The 17314-nt window shown below is 44.3% G+C and overlaps 2 protein-coding genes across 5 annotated transcripts in view; both read right to left on the reverse strand.

Moving 5' to 3' along the window:
- Window positions 1-2021: 2021 nt before the first annotated feature.
- Window positions 2022-2707, reverse strand: REP15 (RAB15 effector protein). Its single transcript, XM_034063334.1, is given in 5 exon segments — window positions 2022-2097; window positions 2099-2270; window positions 2273-2361; window positions 2363-2656; window positions 2658-2707. Coding segments are annotated over 5 exon segments (681 nt in total).
- Window positions 2708-4125: 1418 nt separating this feature from the next.
- The window catches only part of PPFIBP1 (PPFIA binding protein 1), a 112498-nt gene continuing 99309 nt past the window's right edge, over window positions 4126-17314 (reverse strand). For all 4 annotated transcript variants that reach the window (XM_034062823.1, XM_034062822.1, XM_034062825.1 and 1 more), the window contains 11 exons: window positions 16756-16897; window positions 16363-16491; window positions 15399-15549; window positions 14103-14214; window positions 13900-13988; window positions 10656-10778; window positions 9709-9834; window positions 8671-8859; window positions 7933-8112; window positions 7511-7576; window positions 4126-6766 (listed from right to left, as the gene is read on the reverse strand). In XM_034062823.1, the coding sequence (XP_033918714.1) occupies window positions 6680-6766; window positions 7511-7576; window positions 7933-8112; window positions 8671-8859; window positions 9709-9834; window positions 10656-10778; window positions 13900-13988; window positions 14103-14214; window positions 15399-15549; window positions 16363-16491; window positions 16756-16897 (1394 nt within the window). In that variant the 3' untranslated portion in view covers window positions 4126-6679. The remainder of the gene's footprint in view (window positions 6767-7510; window positions 7577-7932; window positions 8113-8670; window positions 8860-9708; window positions 9835-10655; window positions 10779-13899; window positions 13989-14102; window positions 14215-15398; window positions 15550-16362; window positions 16492-16755; window positions 16898-17314) is intronic.

Below are 17314 nucleotides of genomic sequence, written 5' to 3' on the forward strand. Positions count from 1 at the left end.
AAACCCACAAGGTGAAGAGTGTAGTGCTGCCTGGGCAATGTACCCTGGCTCCCAGGAGAAACACCAAGGGTGCATGACATCCCCGAGGTACCAGGGACACTTTGAAGGACATGAATCACATTGGTACCTGCCCAAGTGTATAACTGCCATAGTTTGAACTATAGTCCAGACACTTTGATTTTCCTCTTCCAAAACCAAAGGCATGCAAAGCATCCGAAAGAAAAAGCCCAACCAGTTTTCAGAGGAACAGTATCCCTGCAGAGCTGAAGAGCTTAAGCAACACATACTAGTTGCAAGTAAGACATCAAATTAATGCAAAATTAAAGCTCTTCTGCTGGTTCTTTATAAACCAAGTACTTTATAAACCAAGTACTGCTGCAGCACTGATTATGCTGTTACTTTAAACAGGAAAAAAAACCCCAAACCAACACAACTCTCCTGATTAATTCCACATATTCCCACTATCTGTTGTCTACATAAAACTATGCATGTTTTCTTTGTAAAACACCAGAACTTTCCTCTTTGCCCCACCAAACCCCTGCTACAAAGAAAGAAACCACAGTGATAGCAGCTCTTTAAAAACAACTGTCTTGCAATGAACTATTTTAAACCCAAAAGGCTTCCCTTCTCCATACCCAGCTACATTTAGGACTTGGCAAAAGAAGTTTCACAGTTCTACGTGTGCTTGTTTTTATCTCACTTCACCTTTCAGCCTCCACACCTATGCTATAGAAAGCTGCCTAAGTAACACCCTTTATTTCTCAGCTGCTGCAGCTTGCCAGCCTAGCCCTCAGCCACACAGGGACCCTTCTCCCAGCCTTCCACCTTGGAGGATCAATCACCAATGCACTCCTGCTGTCCCTTCCATCTCCCACACCCTGGGAGGATAAAGTGTGAATAAGCTTTTGAAGTTACTTTTTTTTCTATTAAGTAAAAGGACTAAACTTATAAGAAAACTACAGGCAGAGGAGCTGTGCAGTGACCAAGCTATTCACACTACTACGAAGTTGAGTTTTCCAATGTGTCAACTGATCAGGTCTTCCTTCCCTGGCTAACAGTGGCTGAAAGAAAGTAGTTACAATGGTGCAATCCCGAAGTCTTACTCTAGCCACTAAAAAGCAGAGGGAAATGCAATAAATCAGTTGCTAAATACAACCAGCCACTGAGCTACTCCAAACTCCAAGTGACCTGATTTGCCTTCTCAAGACTTCTGCTCTCTGCCATGCATGGTGAGGAGTTACAGCTGCTGCCATGAGAAGTGAGAACTCCCACCAGCATCTCCAGGGCCAGGTTTCATCTGCACTCATCGATATTTAACCAAGTTTGCTTTAGCACCTGTCACTGCCTTCAGCCCCTGCTTGTCCTCACACAGCCACTCTGCAGGAACAGGCCTTGCAGCTGGGACTGACCCTGCCCCTGCCTTTCAGTCACAGTGCTGAAGCCCTCCAGAGCCTGACACTGATCTTCTATTAAGCAGCAGGTAATAGGTTTCTCATACAGCCCATTTCTAGCCATTTCTAAGAGGAAGGGGTTTTACCTCTTTGTTGGGAACCAAGCTCACACCTCCAAACCAGCATTTCTGAGCTCTGGTATTGTCCTTCAAGCTAGGTGTAAATCTTGACCATTACATTGTATTACAGACTCAACCTCCTGTTATGGAAAAACACTTGCCACAGAGGCACCAAAGGCTGTGAGTCAGCTCTACCATGACCGCCCAAAGGCTTAGGGTGATAAAGCTTTCACTGGCTCCAGCCAACACTTATGTCTGGTGAACAAAATGTTCTGGAAAAATGACTGCCTTCCATAAACACATGTTTCTGGCAGGTGAGTCCTGTTGTTTTAAACCTGGAGAGACTGACTCAGCTTGGCTCCTGCAGGAGCCAAGGGAATGTGATGGTTGGAGGGGAAGGTGGGAATTAAGGGGGTGGAGGGAATGTTGTGTGAGGAGAAAAGCCAGAGGCAGCGCTGAGCCCCATGCAGCCAGGGTGCCAGGGTTCAGTGCCACTGCTGTACCCAGTGCTTTACAGGAAGCTTATGTACATGCTGCCCACCTCCTTCAGTCCAGTTTCTGTACCAAGGCAGTTTTCCAACATGTCTTGTGAGCAGGAAGCCGTCAGTACTGGTGCCAAATTGCCACAGTGCATCCCTGCCCGACAGGCGGTAGTTTTGCTCCTCCTTGGCAATGCTGTCTAGCATGACTCCTTGGATGTCCTTGGGCTTCCCTGGAATAGAGAACATGATGAACAAGCCCAGGCAGTCCCATCCCACCAGAACTCCACCAGCTTCTCAAACCTGCTCCTGTTCTGGAAGCGCTCGTCTGTCAGTGCAGCTTCCAGGCAGCAATCCTCCACCACCACCTCAGCTATGGAAAAGCTCAGCCAGCTGTAAAGCCTGCATGGCAAGTTGAAGTTTGATTTGCTTGTCAGCTCCAGACAGGGTCCAAATCCAGTCCACCCCAAACAGGGAGGGCTGCTGCTTGGTCATTGTGCCAGTTGTGATGCCCTCCTCCATTCCCTTTTTCAGGCAGAAGCTGATGAAGTTGACCAAAAATCTCACTCAGCATGTTTGTGGCTGGCTGGAATTTGGGGATCCAAGGTAGTTCTTCAGTCTTTGGGATATGTGGACCACACCTCAGCTGAAGACTACACAGATGATGAGTTTCAGCCTTGTTCTGTGGGTTGTCCTTGTGTGAGACCTTCTGGCCCATTTTCCATGCAGGAGGTCATTTCCACAGGCAGACACCTCAGGGAAGTCCCTTCTTATTCCATCAAAGTCTATGTAGGCACCGGGTTCAGCCAGATCTATTGAGCATGCACATGGCTAACCTGCCACCCTCCAGCTGAAGGTCATGGCAGTGGCAGAGCTGAGCCCTGTGAGCTCGCTGCTGCTCTGCAGGGCAGTCAGGCTTCCTCCTGTGTGTTTCTCTGCAGCTGACTGAACAGCAACCAGCCCGACAGGCCCAGTGGCTTTCACACCTACTGAATTCACCTTTGCTTGTTTTCTTGTTGTTAACTCTGGCACCATTCCTTTAGCTGATGCTATCTCATTCCAGACTGATCTTATCGCCTTTGGTCTCTTTCTAGGACTATTACAGAGAAGTCATTTTATTGGCACTGGGTGGTTCCTGGACATGAAACAACCTTTTCTTTTAATCACCCTGAGAAACACATGCATCCAAACCTGAGGACTTCTACAGGGTGCTTGAAATGACACAGTGATCTTTTCTGATGGGCTGTTGCCTGTATCCCGGTAGTAACTGCTGCTACAGTTGTGCCCTGGCAGTGCCCATGGAGCAATGGCCATAAACCGAAACACGAGAGGTTTCACCTCAGCATGAGGAAGAACTTTATGTTGAGGGTGGCAGAGCACTGGAACAGGCTGCCCTGCAGAAGTCCTCAGGTTTGGAGGCATGTATGTAATTTAAACATAAAAAAAGCTGGGTTTAATTTCCATAGGCTCTTGATGGATACACATCTACCTTTTCCTCATTACTGTAAAAAACCAGACAACAACAGTTTATTATAGTCTGGGTTTCAAAGTGTTTATCCTCAGTGTTCCCACTGTAATGTTCATCTGCTGATTAACAAAGCACAGAAATTAAGGTCACAAGATAGGGATCCTGCATTTTCTGGTCTGTTATCTGGGCTATGCTGGGTAAAACCTTGATCATCATTCATACCTTCACCCCAGCAACACAATGCAGTAGCTGGAGCTCCCATGACTGATGAAGGCTGTGAGGGCACAGGGACAGGAATGACACCTGGGATCAGAGAGAGTAGCTCTATACAGGTAGAAGGGCCAGAGCTGGTGTTTCCTTTGGCACCCAGCAAGGAGTACACACCGAGCAACAAGGAAGTGCTTCCTCATGACACCACAGCAAACAACCCGAGATGGTTCAAATCTGGATTCTGGAAATAAGTAAAAAGACTGAGGGTAGCTGATTTCTTAGCTGTTGGCTGAATCCTTCTGCAGGCACTATTGACAATCAAACTGAATCCACAAAGTATGTGCAATTTTGCCTCTCTTCCCTCCTACGTCTTTTAAATAGAACAAAACAAGCTTCCTATGAAAATAAAATGGGAAAAAAGGATATTATATTAAAAAAGAACAAGGTTTCAGAAACACTTGGCATTTTCCACAGACTTTATTGGATTTTATGTGGCAATACACAATAGTTATGTTGCCCTCTTCAAACACACGCAAATTTAAATACCCCAACAGTATCATTGTGTGCACATGCACATATAAACTTCCTGACTTGATCACTTGCTTTCATATTCCAGCCCCATAAAATAACCAAGGTTCAGAGGACAGGCAGCTTCAAAGTGATGACCTGACTTCCAACTGGTGAATGCAGGAATGGGGTTGTTGGGAGCAGAATGCTACTTACACTGGACTTACTTACTTAAACCATCATCTGCCTTTGTTGACAGGATAGCACTGGACTGAAGAGAAATCAGAGACTACTTGTGCCTATTTCAGCACATAATATTGTGTTACTGGGTCCCCTTATGTTTTCCTGTGAATATCCAGTCATATTCACTAGTGAGATTGAACCTGGAGGAATACTTTAGCTCAGAGGCCTGCACCGTGTCTTCCCAGTGCTTCCACAGCATTTGGGAGAGCAGGGTCTTAAGCTCAACTTACATGTGAGTAACAACCATATTACAGAGTATTCACAGAAAGTGAGCCCTGAATTCCCATCCCAAGCATCTGCACCCTAAAGCTGAGAGCAGGTATTCCACAATGGGGTATTTCTGCCTGAATAAAATAGCTCAAACACCCCCAAGACTGCAGAGGAATAAACAACAGTCAGCAAATTATTTACAGACAGGAATTCGTCAGGAATACTGAATAAAGCTTCAGTTGGGATCTGTTTGTAGGTAACTGTTAAGCAGCACAAACTATTTTACGTATACATTATGGATTGTTTGCCTGGCTCCAATAACTAAAGAGAAAATGGCAGCACCTGATATTATGTGTAACACAACTGATCCACATCAAGTTTTTCATCTTGCTACATAAATAATAGCCTGTGCTGCACATCCTTCAAAGAACCAGGCTGGCAACAGCTTATCAAATTACAATAATACAATGCTAGAGTGTGTCTCCAATCTACCCCAATCTATGATGGGAGCTCCCTGGAAGCCCTTGAACCCTGAACCCCGTAAGAACCTTTCTTCTTCTCCTAGCTTTGGTAATAGTGTTTCATAAACACCCACAACATCAGCACAAATCTGACACCCCTTGCACCATGAGAGCAATGTGTTGGGAACAGTCTCACTTCCAGCAAGGAGAGCGACGAAACAAGCCACAAACGCTCGGTACAGCAACACACCACCGCAGGGAACAATTCCAGATGTACTTTTTTTGCCCTTACAAAGCAAAGAAGCTTCATGCCATTGTGCTAAAATACATGCAACGTTCAACACCGTACGAATGACCACTGTAATAAACAGAGTTACATCCTTGAGTCTGACAAAAGATTTCCACTGGCTTAGTTATTAAAATCTGATGATCTTCAAAAGCAGAGGAGCTGTGCTTTGAGAAGGTAAAATGATTTTGATAGCTGAATCTTGGAGAGAAAGTCCCACCTTAGGTTTAATATTCTGAAATAATATATTTCCTATACATTTCTCTATATAACTTTATACTTTTTTGCAACTACACCATCTTTACGTTAGTTACAGCACAGAAATATCTCTTCCATATGCAGGGAGTACTCTCAACTCAGAGGAAGTTTTTATGGCACAGAAGTGTTAATCACCTTGTTTGGATGCTCTAACTACTGCTGCTGGGAACAAGAAAGGTGTTCTAAAGTGTGCAGCTCCTGCATGAGTCACTGCTAGAAGAAACCTGCTTTGTAATTGTTTCATCATCCCAAATGGAAGATCATTAAACTGTGCACTTAAGTAAAAAGCAATGAAAGAAAACAGTTCCAAAGGTCAGCCTGCCTTTTCCAGTAACCAGCTGGTATGCAAACTGGCATAATTTCTTTTTACAACCCTCTCCCCTTCCCCCACACCTCGAACTTTCCATCACTCTCTCTCACAAAATCTAAATTTCTGTTTTTATATGTACTTCATATACTTCTTTTTTCCTTTTTCTTTTTTTATAAAACTGTATAAAAATAAGAGCAACAGTCAAGAGCTACTGAGGGGTTGATGCGGGGCATGGATGATTAAAATTCAACATTGGATACTGTGGGAAGGGCAGAACTGGCATTTGTGCTGAACAAATAAACTTGAAAAAGAGCAGGAACATCTATTTTCAGCTGAGAGCCTAGAAAAAGCTGGTGCATGATATCTACAGACACAATACTTCTACCTAACAACTTCTGTTATTTTGAAACAATATAAAGTATTATCTGAGGCCATGAATAAGCAAAAGGAGCACTATTATACCACATAAAATTAAATGCAACACTCTGAAACATAATCACCAGTTTGTACATTAAATATAGTAAAAACAATTACCATTCACCAGTGTCAGCGTGTTTCTTATGGCAACTTTAGAGTAGGCACCTTTTCATTTTCCTAAATTCTCCAGCCCCCAGTGTTACTTCTAAGAAACAGAAGCAAGAGCAATGTAAAGTACATGATCTGCTGCCCGTCATGTATAATGATGGCGTTTCTTGCACATACAAAAGTGAGCCTTTGCCAGTGCCTGGTGGTTACTGTCACACGTTGGAGTCCTCATCCGTTATACTGGTGCTAGGAGAGCGAGTTGCAAAGTCTTTAAACATTTCATCTTCCTTCAACATGTGCTGGAAGGGAAAGGAGGGAAAAGTCAAGGTTCAGGCCCTTGCAACTGAAATCAGGCACTTGGGATGGTCCAGTCCTGTGCCTGGCAGCAAACACCACCATCAGCCCTGCCAGCCACTGCTTTGCTCTGCTGAGGACATTTATCACCCATGCTGCTGAAAAGCCAGCTCATTGCTGCCTGCTGGCCCAAATGGCTCGGGGAGCACAGGCTGGACCTGGGCTTCCACCCAGAAAATGTGCTGCGACCCTCAGTTGGCAACTCACCACCCAAAGGCAAACCATTGGCCTCTGCCCTCACCAGAGGGTGGTGATTCTGTGAGGAGAGCTGGCGACCATGGGCCACCAGCCAGAGGGACCTCCTGCCAAGATGGGCAAGTATCTTCTTGTAGCACCAAGTTCTCTTTTCCCTTCCATCCGTGTACAAAACCCAGAGAACCTCAACTAACCGTGAGTTTGATGAGGCTTCAGTATATCCATAATTTACACTGTACTTTATATATTTTAGCCCTCAGAGACCAGTAAGCTAGCCAAAGACTAAGGCCTGCCACACAGAGACTGATCAAAGCAACTGCCCCCAAACTACAAAACTCAGCTGCTTGACAGAGCCACTAACAGCAAAGAGAAGTTGTACTTAGTGTATTTGTATCAAATAGCATCACTATTTAATACTAGTGACTGCCAAGGGGTTTATACCCATCTTACAGAAACAGAGATCTTATTCCACAGACCCCACTTTTAAGCCTTACTGTCAAGTTGTTGATGCCTTCAGAAAACACTCCTATTTGCCTCACTGTTCCCTCTGAATCTTCCATCTACAAAAGAAAAGAACAGTGAATACTGAATCAATAATAAATTCATTGTATGCCATGACAGAGTGGCAATTAAGTGCCACACATAATGTAACTGCTTGATTACAGCAATAATGGTCAGAGCAAGGGAGGAGTGTGCACCACCAGGACAGAACAGTCATGCCGGAGTAGGTCCTAAAGTCACTGCATTCACAGCTTGAACCTCCCTGGGCTGAGACACACTTTGTTAATAATGCTATGTGACTGCAAGTCAGGACCTTCACAGGCCAAAGCAAAAGGAAGGCTCCCTGTGAAAAGCAAGGTTCTCCACCAAACCGGACAGTACAGTCAAGGACTGCAGACTGCTAGAACTGGCTTACCTGCTCCAGCCTGTCCAGATCATCATCATCATATACTCGGATATCCAGGCCAGGCTTAAAACCCTTCTTTGACCCACTTCCAGATGCCCGTCCCAGCTCCATAGGACATACATACTCTTCCACATCATCTTGCTTCTTCTTCCTCAGGCTTCCAAAACTGCTGAAGGCAAGTTTCTTTGGCTTACAAGTGAAGAGAAAATTGACAGTAGGTTAGACAATCAGCAAAGAATTAACAGATCTCTTACTGGTGTTTCAATAATGGTCAAAACCGCACTACTCTAATAAATAAAGATCTTTTAAATAGCTGTATTTCATGCTAAATGCATCTAAAGGAACAAGATGTGTCCCCTTATTCTACAATTGTTCAGACAACACCCTTTAAGGATCTCAAATGAGATCAGAATCCCACTGCATTAAAGCATGAGCACATAAATAGTAAGAGACAGTCTCCCTTCTAAAACACCTTACAGGACAGACAGAAGGACAACTACAAGAGTACTGCCTCTTCTCTGTGCATGTGAGAGGCTGAGGTGTGGTGCATTCATGTGTCAAACGTGAATGTCAAACAAGTGTCAAACCCAGATCTGCTGAGTTTTGCTTTCATGCATCTTTCATTAGCAGCCAGCCCCTTTTCTCAGATTTTACTGAACTGCCCTCCAAACACAGATAAAGCCAGCACAGTGGAGATCTCAATGCTTGCCTGGATGCTCATGCACCAACCCAGACCAACTGACTTACCTTTACTTTGGCAGTGGCTGTTAAAAGGACGTAGTCTGGGGACTCCATAGCTTCACGTTTCTGCTGCTGGGCCTCCTGACCAATAAGGAGGTTGAAATGAGTGGCCAGGTGCCGTCTGAGTAGTGTTTTGTTTGGTGGGATGTTCAGCAACTGTGCCATGGTTTCTACATTGAAACGAGGCTCCAAAACCTATTAATCAAACCACAGAGAATCCAGCTGAAGCCAGTACTGTGTGACAAGGTCTCAGGTACATCAACAGACATGCCTATCTTGGTCGATTCCTAAGATTGCTTTCTGGTTTTTGTTTGTATATTAAAGACACGACAACGAGTGAGAGAAGAGAGTTAACAAAAGGACTGATAAAATGCTACCTCCAGGCTTTCCTTCTTGAGTTATAAATAGAAAAAAAATTGGGAGGTAAGAGGAAAGGAACAGATGAATCCACCCTTAGCTCATGTAATGTGTGAAGCTGCCACAAAATGTTTACCCGCCATCCTCTTTAATTTGGGAAAACATAGCTAGAGGAATCATGGAAAATAAACAGATGTAAGATGTTTGGAGCAGGGATATTCCTCTTCATCACCACAACAAACTTGTGCAAGTGTAAGTCTTGTCTGGAGTTTGTGATGGTAATTAAAACCAATCCTGGTTTGGCACTGAAACTGCAGATTTTACAGAAGTAACAAGCCTTCCTCACAAAGTAAGAACATATCCAGGTCTAGGACCAGATCTAAGAAGAAAGACAGCTGTTTAACAGCGTAATAGCAGTGTACAGCACTGTAGGACAGAGGGTGGAGAAAACCATACACAAATTAACTTGCAAGGAGAATACACGTAATCAGAGCCATTGCTGCCCATGCTAATTCTGCCCAAGACAGTCATGTCCATTAAGAAAAAAGGTACTAAATGTTGATAGCGACTTCTCATTAAGCAGGATAAGAAGAGTGTGGAGCACAGATAACAACAGAACATTGCTCTCGCAATTCTCAGCCATGTGTTCTTTTAACAAAATAGAACAAGGCAGCCAAAAAACCTTACCATCAGTCCCCCATGCACACCGCTCCCCCGCAGGTTAGGTGCATACTCTGCCAGATCAACAGAGCGCAACCACTCCATCACGCGATGGTTGGTCCATTGGGTGACCTCGGAAGGTGTGACGTTATTCTGTGAACAGGAGGAGCAGCAGTTAAGGAGACTTCCCATCCCAGCTGTCCCAGCCCCAGTCTCCATTGAAACAAACCTCTCCTGCCCTTCATGAATGCAAGCCCATCTTGCACTTGAGAAAGAAACAGCCAGCTCTTTCTGGATTGCTGTCTTGAAGCAACACCAATGTGGCCATGGGTCTGGACAGCGGACAGATCTGTATTATGCTCCACATCATTTCATCACCTGTTGTGCACTAGGACTACTTACAATTGCTACCGATAGAACTGAAAATTTAGCTAGCTCCATGAGTTGCTGTGCTTTTCTTGCAGATACACATCATGAATCTAAATCCAAGAGTCTGAGCTGCTTCATCATCCATTGCTCTATCCAGCTTCCAAAACAAACTGATGGCAGTCTCCTGTCTGGTAAGAGGGCCAAACTCCCCCTTTTACACAGTACATTTTGAAACAACCATTAATATTCCAGAGTTACATAAGACTTAAGGGAACAGTGCACTGAGTTCATGATGATTTATGTTCCAGACAACACATCAGAGACTAGGCCAAAACAGCCAGCTGTTGGTTAAGAAGAAAAGCGGGAGATTTGGCAAGGGGAACATGAATCTGGGACCATGGCAGGTGGAGGAAAGTAAGTGGTGTTGTGGGTAGTAGTGGCAGAGCATGAGAGTGGAACAGCAAGATAAGAAAAAGGAAAGCGAAAATGAAATAGAATGAAATAGGAAGGAGGTGACAAGGAGAGAGCAGAGCAGGAATAATTAGAAACATGAGGGGATAAAAACAGAGAGGATTCCTCTTCACAGCTTCATTTTAAGGCAGTACCTCATCAGACGGCCTCCTGCGCAGGCAGTTGGGCTCAAAGTTATTTATTCTCAAAACCTGAATGGCTCTCTTGATGCTGAGATGGTGAAGGACACTGACAACTTTCAAGGACAGCAAGTCATCCTGTCGAAGAGGAAGGAGAATCAAACATAAACATACTTATTGGTGGAACAGCACCCAATTGGAGGAGAGTGCTTCAGACCCTGGCTTAAAAAGACACACCTGATTGATACATTCTGGATTAAGATTTTAATATATGAGACACATGATTAATGTCAAACCATCAGTCCCAAAATGAAAGCTTCCCATGTTGCACTGTACTAGCTCTGGGGTGGTGTTCTCCCAGCAGGGTATAGAGCTCTGTAGGGAAACTGGGGTAACAAGGAGGGAAGAGGGTAAGATGACGCACCCTCAGCCATCCATTTAGAACCAGGGCAGCTTTCCAAACACAGTGCATCAGACTCACATGGCACCTGCATTTAATCCTGCCAAAAGTATTAATACCACAAATGCCCAGCTAAAAGTGTAACCAAAACCAATAAATTATCCTGAAAATTGCAGCATTCTGTATGGATAGAATGAAAACAGAGGAGAAGAAGGTGTGCGAGGTTGGTCTCCCACAACTGCAAATGCTGTATCTTTCATAAATGCTTGTCACAAATGATGGAATGATGGAAAGGGTGACCATACCCAGGCTGCAGAGAGGCTCACTTTAAGTTTCCTTTACCCCAGCTCACTGTCATGGTAGGTCCTACCATGCACAGGCACTACTACACACACATGAAGTGTCTCAGAAGTCCAATTCTCCACCAGTTCAAGTTGGCTGACTTTGATACATTTATACATCCTTGTGCCAGGGCTAACCTGGCTTAGTATGTTTTAGTGTTACTTATGTGTTATGAATACTGGACTCTATTTGGTCAGAATATATGTGCGCTACATGCTTTCTCTGTCAACCTACTACTTTTCTTTCTTTTTTTAATACAAGAAAGACTGACTGTTGAATACTCAAAGCTCCCTTCCATTACAGCCTATGCTGCATCTTAACTCACATTCATTCTCATTCAGTTAATACAGTAGTAGTAAAGTCTCCTAACACAAGACCAAGCTCTACTATTTTACACTAATGTACAAACCCCAAACCCCACTACATAAGCAGCGAGTATTTAACTTTTGACCAAAATGGACTCAACAGCATAGTCATGCCAGGCAGGTGAGGCAGGTCAGTCCTGGGCAGTGGCTGCAGTTCCTCAGCAGCACTGTGCTTGTCTTACAGGAGGAGAATGAGATTGATCAACCTTAGGCTTTCTCCCAGTGCTATTGCAAAGCCTACTCAAAATACATGCAAATATGGCATAAAAAAGTACCTTTTAGTCTGCCCATGGCATGGCTTATGAAAGAACAAGGGTGTGATTGATTTCTTCTTTGTCATACAGAAGGAATTAGTATTAGCAATGCTCAGTTTGCATTTCTGTCTCCAGAGAAGAAAAAAGGTCTTATCTCATCTTACCTGAGACCTTACACAAAGGAAACCTGCTGTGTTGGCTTTACCTGACCAGCAGTAAAGTGGGATGCTGATGCTGGTGCTAAGCATTTTGAAATACATAATGCAAAAGCTATTAAATGTAGCTTGTTTTCAAACAAGTTGACTCTTAATACTAGAGTCTTCAAAGGAAATGGCTTGGGTTGTTTTCACTTGTGCACCCACATGAATAGGTAAGTAGATTGAATGTTTGCTCACTGAAGACAAACAATCCACCTGCTGCTACTAATTAATAACAACCTGAACAGCAAAGGCCCAGCTGCATGAACTGTGACCACAGAATTTGCACTTCTGTGTACTTAGCTAACACTGCCTGAGCACATCAGTGTCACACGCAGATGTTCAGCACAAGATCGCCCATTTCTCATGTGTGGGTCTGGGCTCTTGCTTACTATGTTTGCTTTTCCACGGTAAGACAGTATCTTTAAAGCTGGAAATAATATAGAAAATACCTGCAGGTGAGCAGCAGTATCAGGCCTTCTGTTTTCCATAGGTTACAGATATTAGCATTAGCTTAACACAGGACCCCCACTACAGTTTCAAGGGGTCCTTTAAACACTGCAGTGAAGCACACAGACAAATACAGCATTCTGGCTTATCCTTGTAGCAGTAGCAATGCCTCTGACACTCTGACCTTCCTCAGCACTCTCCCTACGATCATCCAGAAAATTTGAAGACCTGATTTATGAGCTATTCACAGAATCATAGAATGGTTTGGGTTGGAAGGGACCTTAAAAGATCATCTAGTTCCAACCAGCCCCCCAGGCTTCCAGTAGACCAGGTTGCTCAAAGCCCCATCCAACTTGGCCTTGAACAGTGCCAGGGATGGGGCGTCTACACCTTCCTTGGGCAATCCGTTCCAGTGTCCAGTCCAGGAGGAACCGGAAGGTTGGGATGGAGAGGTTGGAGGGTGTTATGTGAATTTAATATCAATGTGCCCTTGTGGCCAAGAAGGCCAATGGCATCCTAGGGTGCATTAGAAAGGTGTGGTTAGCAGGGCAAGAGAGGTTCTCCTCCCCCTCTACTCTGCCTTGGTGAGGCCGCATCTGGAATATTGCATCCAGTTCTGGGCCCCTCAGTTCAAGAAGGACAGGGAATTGCTTGAAAGAGTCCAGCGCAGAGCCACAAAGATGATGAAGAGAGTGGAACACCTCCCTTATGAGGAGAGGCTGAGGGAGCTGGGTCTCTTTAGCTTGGAGGAGACTGAGGGGTGACCTCATCAGTGTTTACCAATATGTAAAGGGTGGGTGTCAGGATGATGGAGCTAGGCTTTTTTCAGTGATATCCAGTGATAGGACAAGGGACACTGGGTGTAAACTGGAGCATAGGAGGTTCCACGTTAACATCAGGAAGAACTTCTTTACTGTGAGAGTGACAGAGCACTGGAACAGGTTGCCCAGGGGGGTTGTGGAGTCTCCTACATTGGAGATATCCAAGGCCCGCCTGGACAAGTTCCTGTGTGATGTACTCTAGGTTACCCTGCTCTTGCAGGGGATTGGACTAGATGGTCTTTCGAGGTCCCTTCCAACCCTTGGGATTCTGAGATTCTCTGCAGTTGCAACAATAGGCTCAGTGACAACAGGGTCTCTCTGGTCTCACCTGGTCTTCAGTGAGCTATCTGGAGGTACACTCGTGCATAAAAGCAGAGTGAAACTAAGAACATGAATAAGATGTGAGAAAAAAGAAGAGTGATGTACTTACCACGCTCATGTAATGGAGCATTCGGCCATCCACCTTTCCTTCATCAAACTGGGTCTTATACTGGGGGAGGCCAATGTCATCCAGCCACCCTAAGGCAGAGACACTCACATTAGTGTGGTAGCCAAGTTCTCATCCTTTGGACCCCAAGTTAGCTGTGATTAGGAACCCCTAAGTTGCTGCTTCAGCATGTAATAAAATCTTACTGGTAACCCAGTGGTAATCCAATTTTCCGTGATTGTTTTCCTCTTCAGATCCAAGTGCCTGCAGAGCAAGCTGAAGCTTCTTCCGATGCAATGGGTGCTTTATCCCAAGCTCCTGTGAATGGAAGGAAAACATCAAATCTAGAGATAATACTGTATTTTATTTCTCCAGCTGCTTAATTATAAATGGTTTCAGAGTCACACTGCATACAGCACTTGCTGGTGACTTGGCAGGTGTATTTTCTATTTGCTGAGTATCAGCATCATTTAGCACCTGCTCAGCACTAGGGAAAGGCCCTCTCACTGTGGTGGGCTGATTTCAAATATGGTGGATTCCAAACTGCACAAAGATATTTGCCATAATATTCTCATACCAGGTTAAAAAAATCCCACAGTATAGACCATGTTGGCATTCAGAATGATGCTTGATGGGACTACTTCCTTCCCCCCCACTTAGACAGGTAAGGTTAAGAGATTTATTTAGTTAAGAGCATATGAAAGTCCACAAATTACTATAATTAATGCTTCCAAATGCATAACACCTTCTTTGGTTTAGTTGCAAGTGCAGCCATTCTAGGAGCTCTTCAATCCCATATACACTTCCACAAATGCTTGCTAGTCAATGTCACCTCTGATAATACCATTACATGTCACTATGTGCATATCACACTTCCCTTACTCCAGCTGTATTGTAACTACAGCTCTGAATTATCCCACTGCCTTAGTGAGAAAACAGGCTATTTGGTGAGTGACTTTTTTAAAAGCTGAAAATTCACACGTTAGTGAGTGCTGTGGATTCAAAGTATAAATTGGATCATTTTTTCTCCTATTTCTAATTTTAGAAGAAAGACAACTTTGTAATGATTTAAGACAAAGAGACTGACCACCTTGCGTGTAACAAACCCTTATTCCACTGTGTAAAATGGGCAGAAAATACAATCACACCAAACCAGCAGCTTTTTACACCCTTCTCACACAGGCATAAGATAACTGCACCATACATGACTGCTAATGAAGCAAGGCTACAAACCCATATGATAATGAAGCACTCTCATGTGCATATTTATAGAAGGTGGCATAGCCAACTGGTATGTCCATGCTTAATGAAGTTAAATCACATTTAATTATTAGTTTAATTACAGAGTATTGCAACCCAACTAAAAAGAGAAGTATCTGGCATCACTGCAGATGACAACATTTTAAAACCTCATCTTGTTTTATTTTTTCCTGGGTGCATCTTACAGACATGATTTACATGCACGGAAATAGCAATGGTTTTGTGATTCCAACATCTCTCACCTTTTCCAGATCCTGCTGAGAAGCTTGCAGAAGTGTTTGCCCAGACAGTATCCAGTGTCTGCCATTATTTATGTAAGAGCCTAGCCCTTGGTCCTGCAGCCAGTTGCAAACCTGCTCCTTTGTCCACTTTGCGAATGGCATGTCCAGCTCACTACAGGAGATTTTACCAAAAAAAGACTGATTAATCCCATGCCTCAAATCTCCTATTCTCATACATAGTGATAAACCCAAAACCTAAGCCTAATATACTAGTATTTTGTGAGAACTGGGACAGTCTCTGGTGAAGAACATGCATCATGGTCAGCTTCTTTGTGAGTCTCACAAAGAAGAGGGTGTCTCTATTCAAGGACAGGTTGGATAGGGCTTTGAGCAACCTGGTCTAGTGGAAAGTGTCCCTGTCTGTGGCATGGGGTTGCAACTAGGTGATCTTTAAGGTCCCTTCCACCCCAAACCATTCTACTATTCTATTCCATGATTCTGAACTGCTAGCACCATGAAGTGCTGATTGCTGCTGATCTCCTGTCACTATCACAGTAAACACAGTCTATACATATTACTGAAAACAACCACTTTGCTGCCTTGCGCAACTGAAACTCTGAATTGAGACCATGATTTTCCACATTAGCCTTTAACCCCCCAAAATGCACCAGAAAACATAACAGAGGAATATCTGTCATTGCCATGTGAGGGCTCATGCCCTGCTTCAGATGGCCTCACAACTGTACTACTCTGAAGCCATGAGCAACGCTCTACTCTGCAGCAGGACCCCACCACCCAGGAAACAACCTCAAGCCTACAAAGATCATCTCTGAAAGGAGGACACAGCCTAGATCTGCTTGTTTCTGTCTGTCACAAGAGGAGACATTTCATTTCATTTCATCACCGTGCTCCTCCTTTAGGTCCCATGCTCAATTGGAGCTGCTGGGAAGGCAAGTACCAGCACGCTTTGCACCACTTGTCTTACTTGTGAGACTGCCCCAGGTCTCGAGACCAGCCCAGTCGTGGCCCTGCAGTTGCTCTTGTCCCTCCTCTTTTGAACTCCGTCTCAGACATGTCATCTGGGTTGAAGGTGGTGGACTGGCTTCTTTTGAGTCTAGTTTAAATGGAAGAAAGCATATTCACATTTGGCTAAGGAAAAGGCATGCTGCTACTACTGCAACCGACATAGTCAAGACCTTCTACACAGGGTTTGTAGCTCTTCTTCTACCTGCTGTCAAATGCCATACTGGCTCCTGCACTTGAGACAGTAAACCATGGAGCCATGCACTGGAGAGGGGAAAAAGGGAAGGTGTGTTCCCAGCAAACCCCTGTGCAAATCCCATCTCTGGAGAATAGCAATTTCTCATCTTTTACTTACTTTCCAAATAATCTCTTGATTCCCCTGGCCTTCTTCCTGGAATCCGGAGAAGGTGGTGTCATCTGTAGACTATCTGCTTCTTTTGAGCAAGGACGCAAGCCAGCCAGATCCAAGTTATCTGCAGATCCCTTCTCTGTTTCAGCTGTCAGAAAACAATAGCCCCATGAAGATCCACTCAAGAAGCACTGTACAGACACACTCTTCTGAACTCAGGAACAGCTCTTGCTAAAGTTATTGAGAGCCACCATGTTAAGGAAATAGGCCAGAGAGGGATGGGAAAATCCAGGAGAATCAATATGTGTTCCTCCTTCATGGGCCTGACTGGGAACACTCCAAGGCAAGGCTCTGCACCAGTTAAGTGCCTTGCATCCAAGATGGGCAAAAACCACCTTGTGAATCAATCAGAGAATTAAGTCCCAAGTTTACTCTTCTTGGGGAGTGCTCCTACAGTCCTTTCACAGACAGAGCCAAGGCACAAGGATGTCCAGAAATAATTCAGTGCCATGGCAGGGAACCAAACCAGGAGTCCCCAAAGCACAGAAAAATAAGTAATTTTCCC

Source organism: Melopsittacus undulatus, chromosome 5 (genome assembly GCF_012275295.1).
Source record: "Melopsittacus undulatus isolate bMelUnd1 chromosome 5, bMelUnd1.mat.Z, whole genome shotgun sequence".
Taxonomy (NCBI): Eukaryota; Metazoa; Chordata; class Aves; order Psittaciformes; family Psittaculidae; genus Melopsittacus; species Melopsittacus undulatus.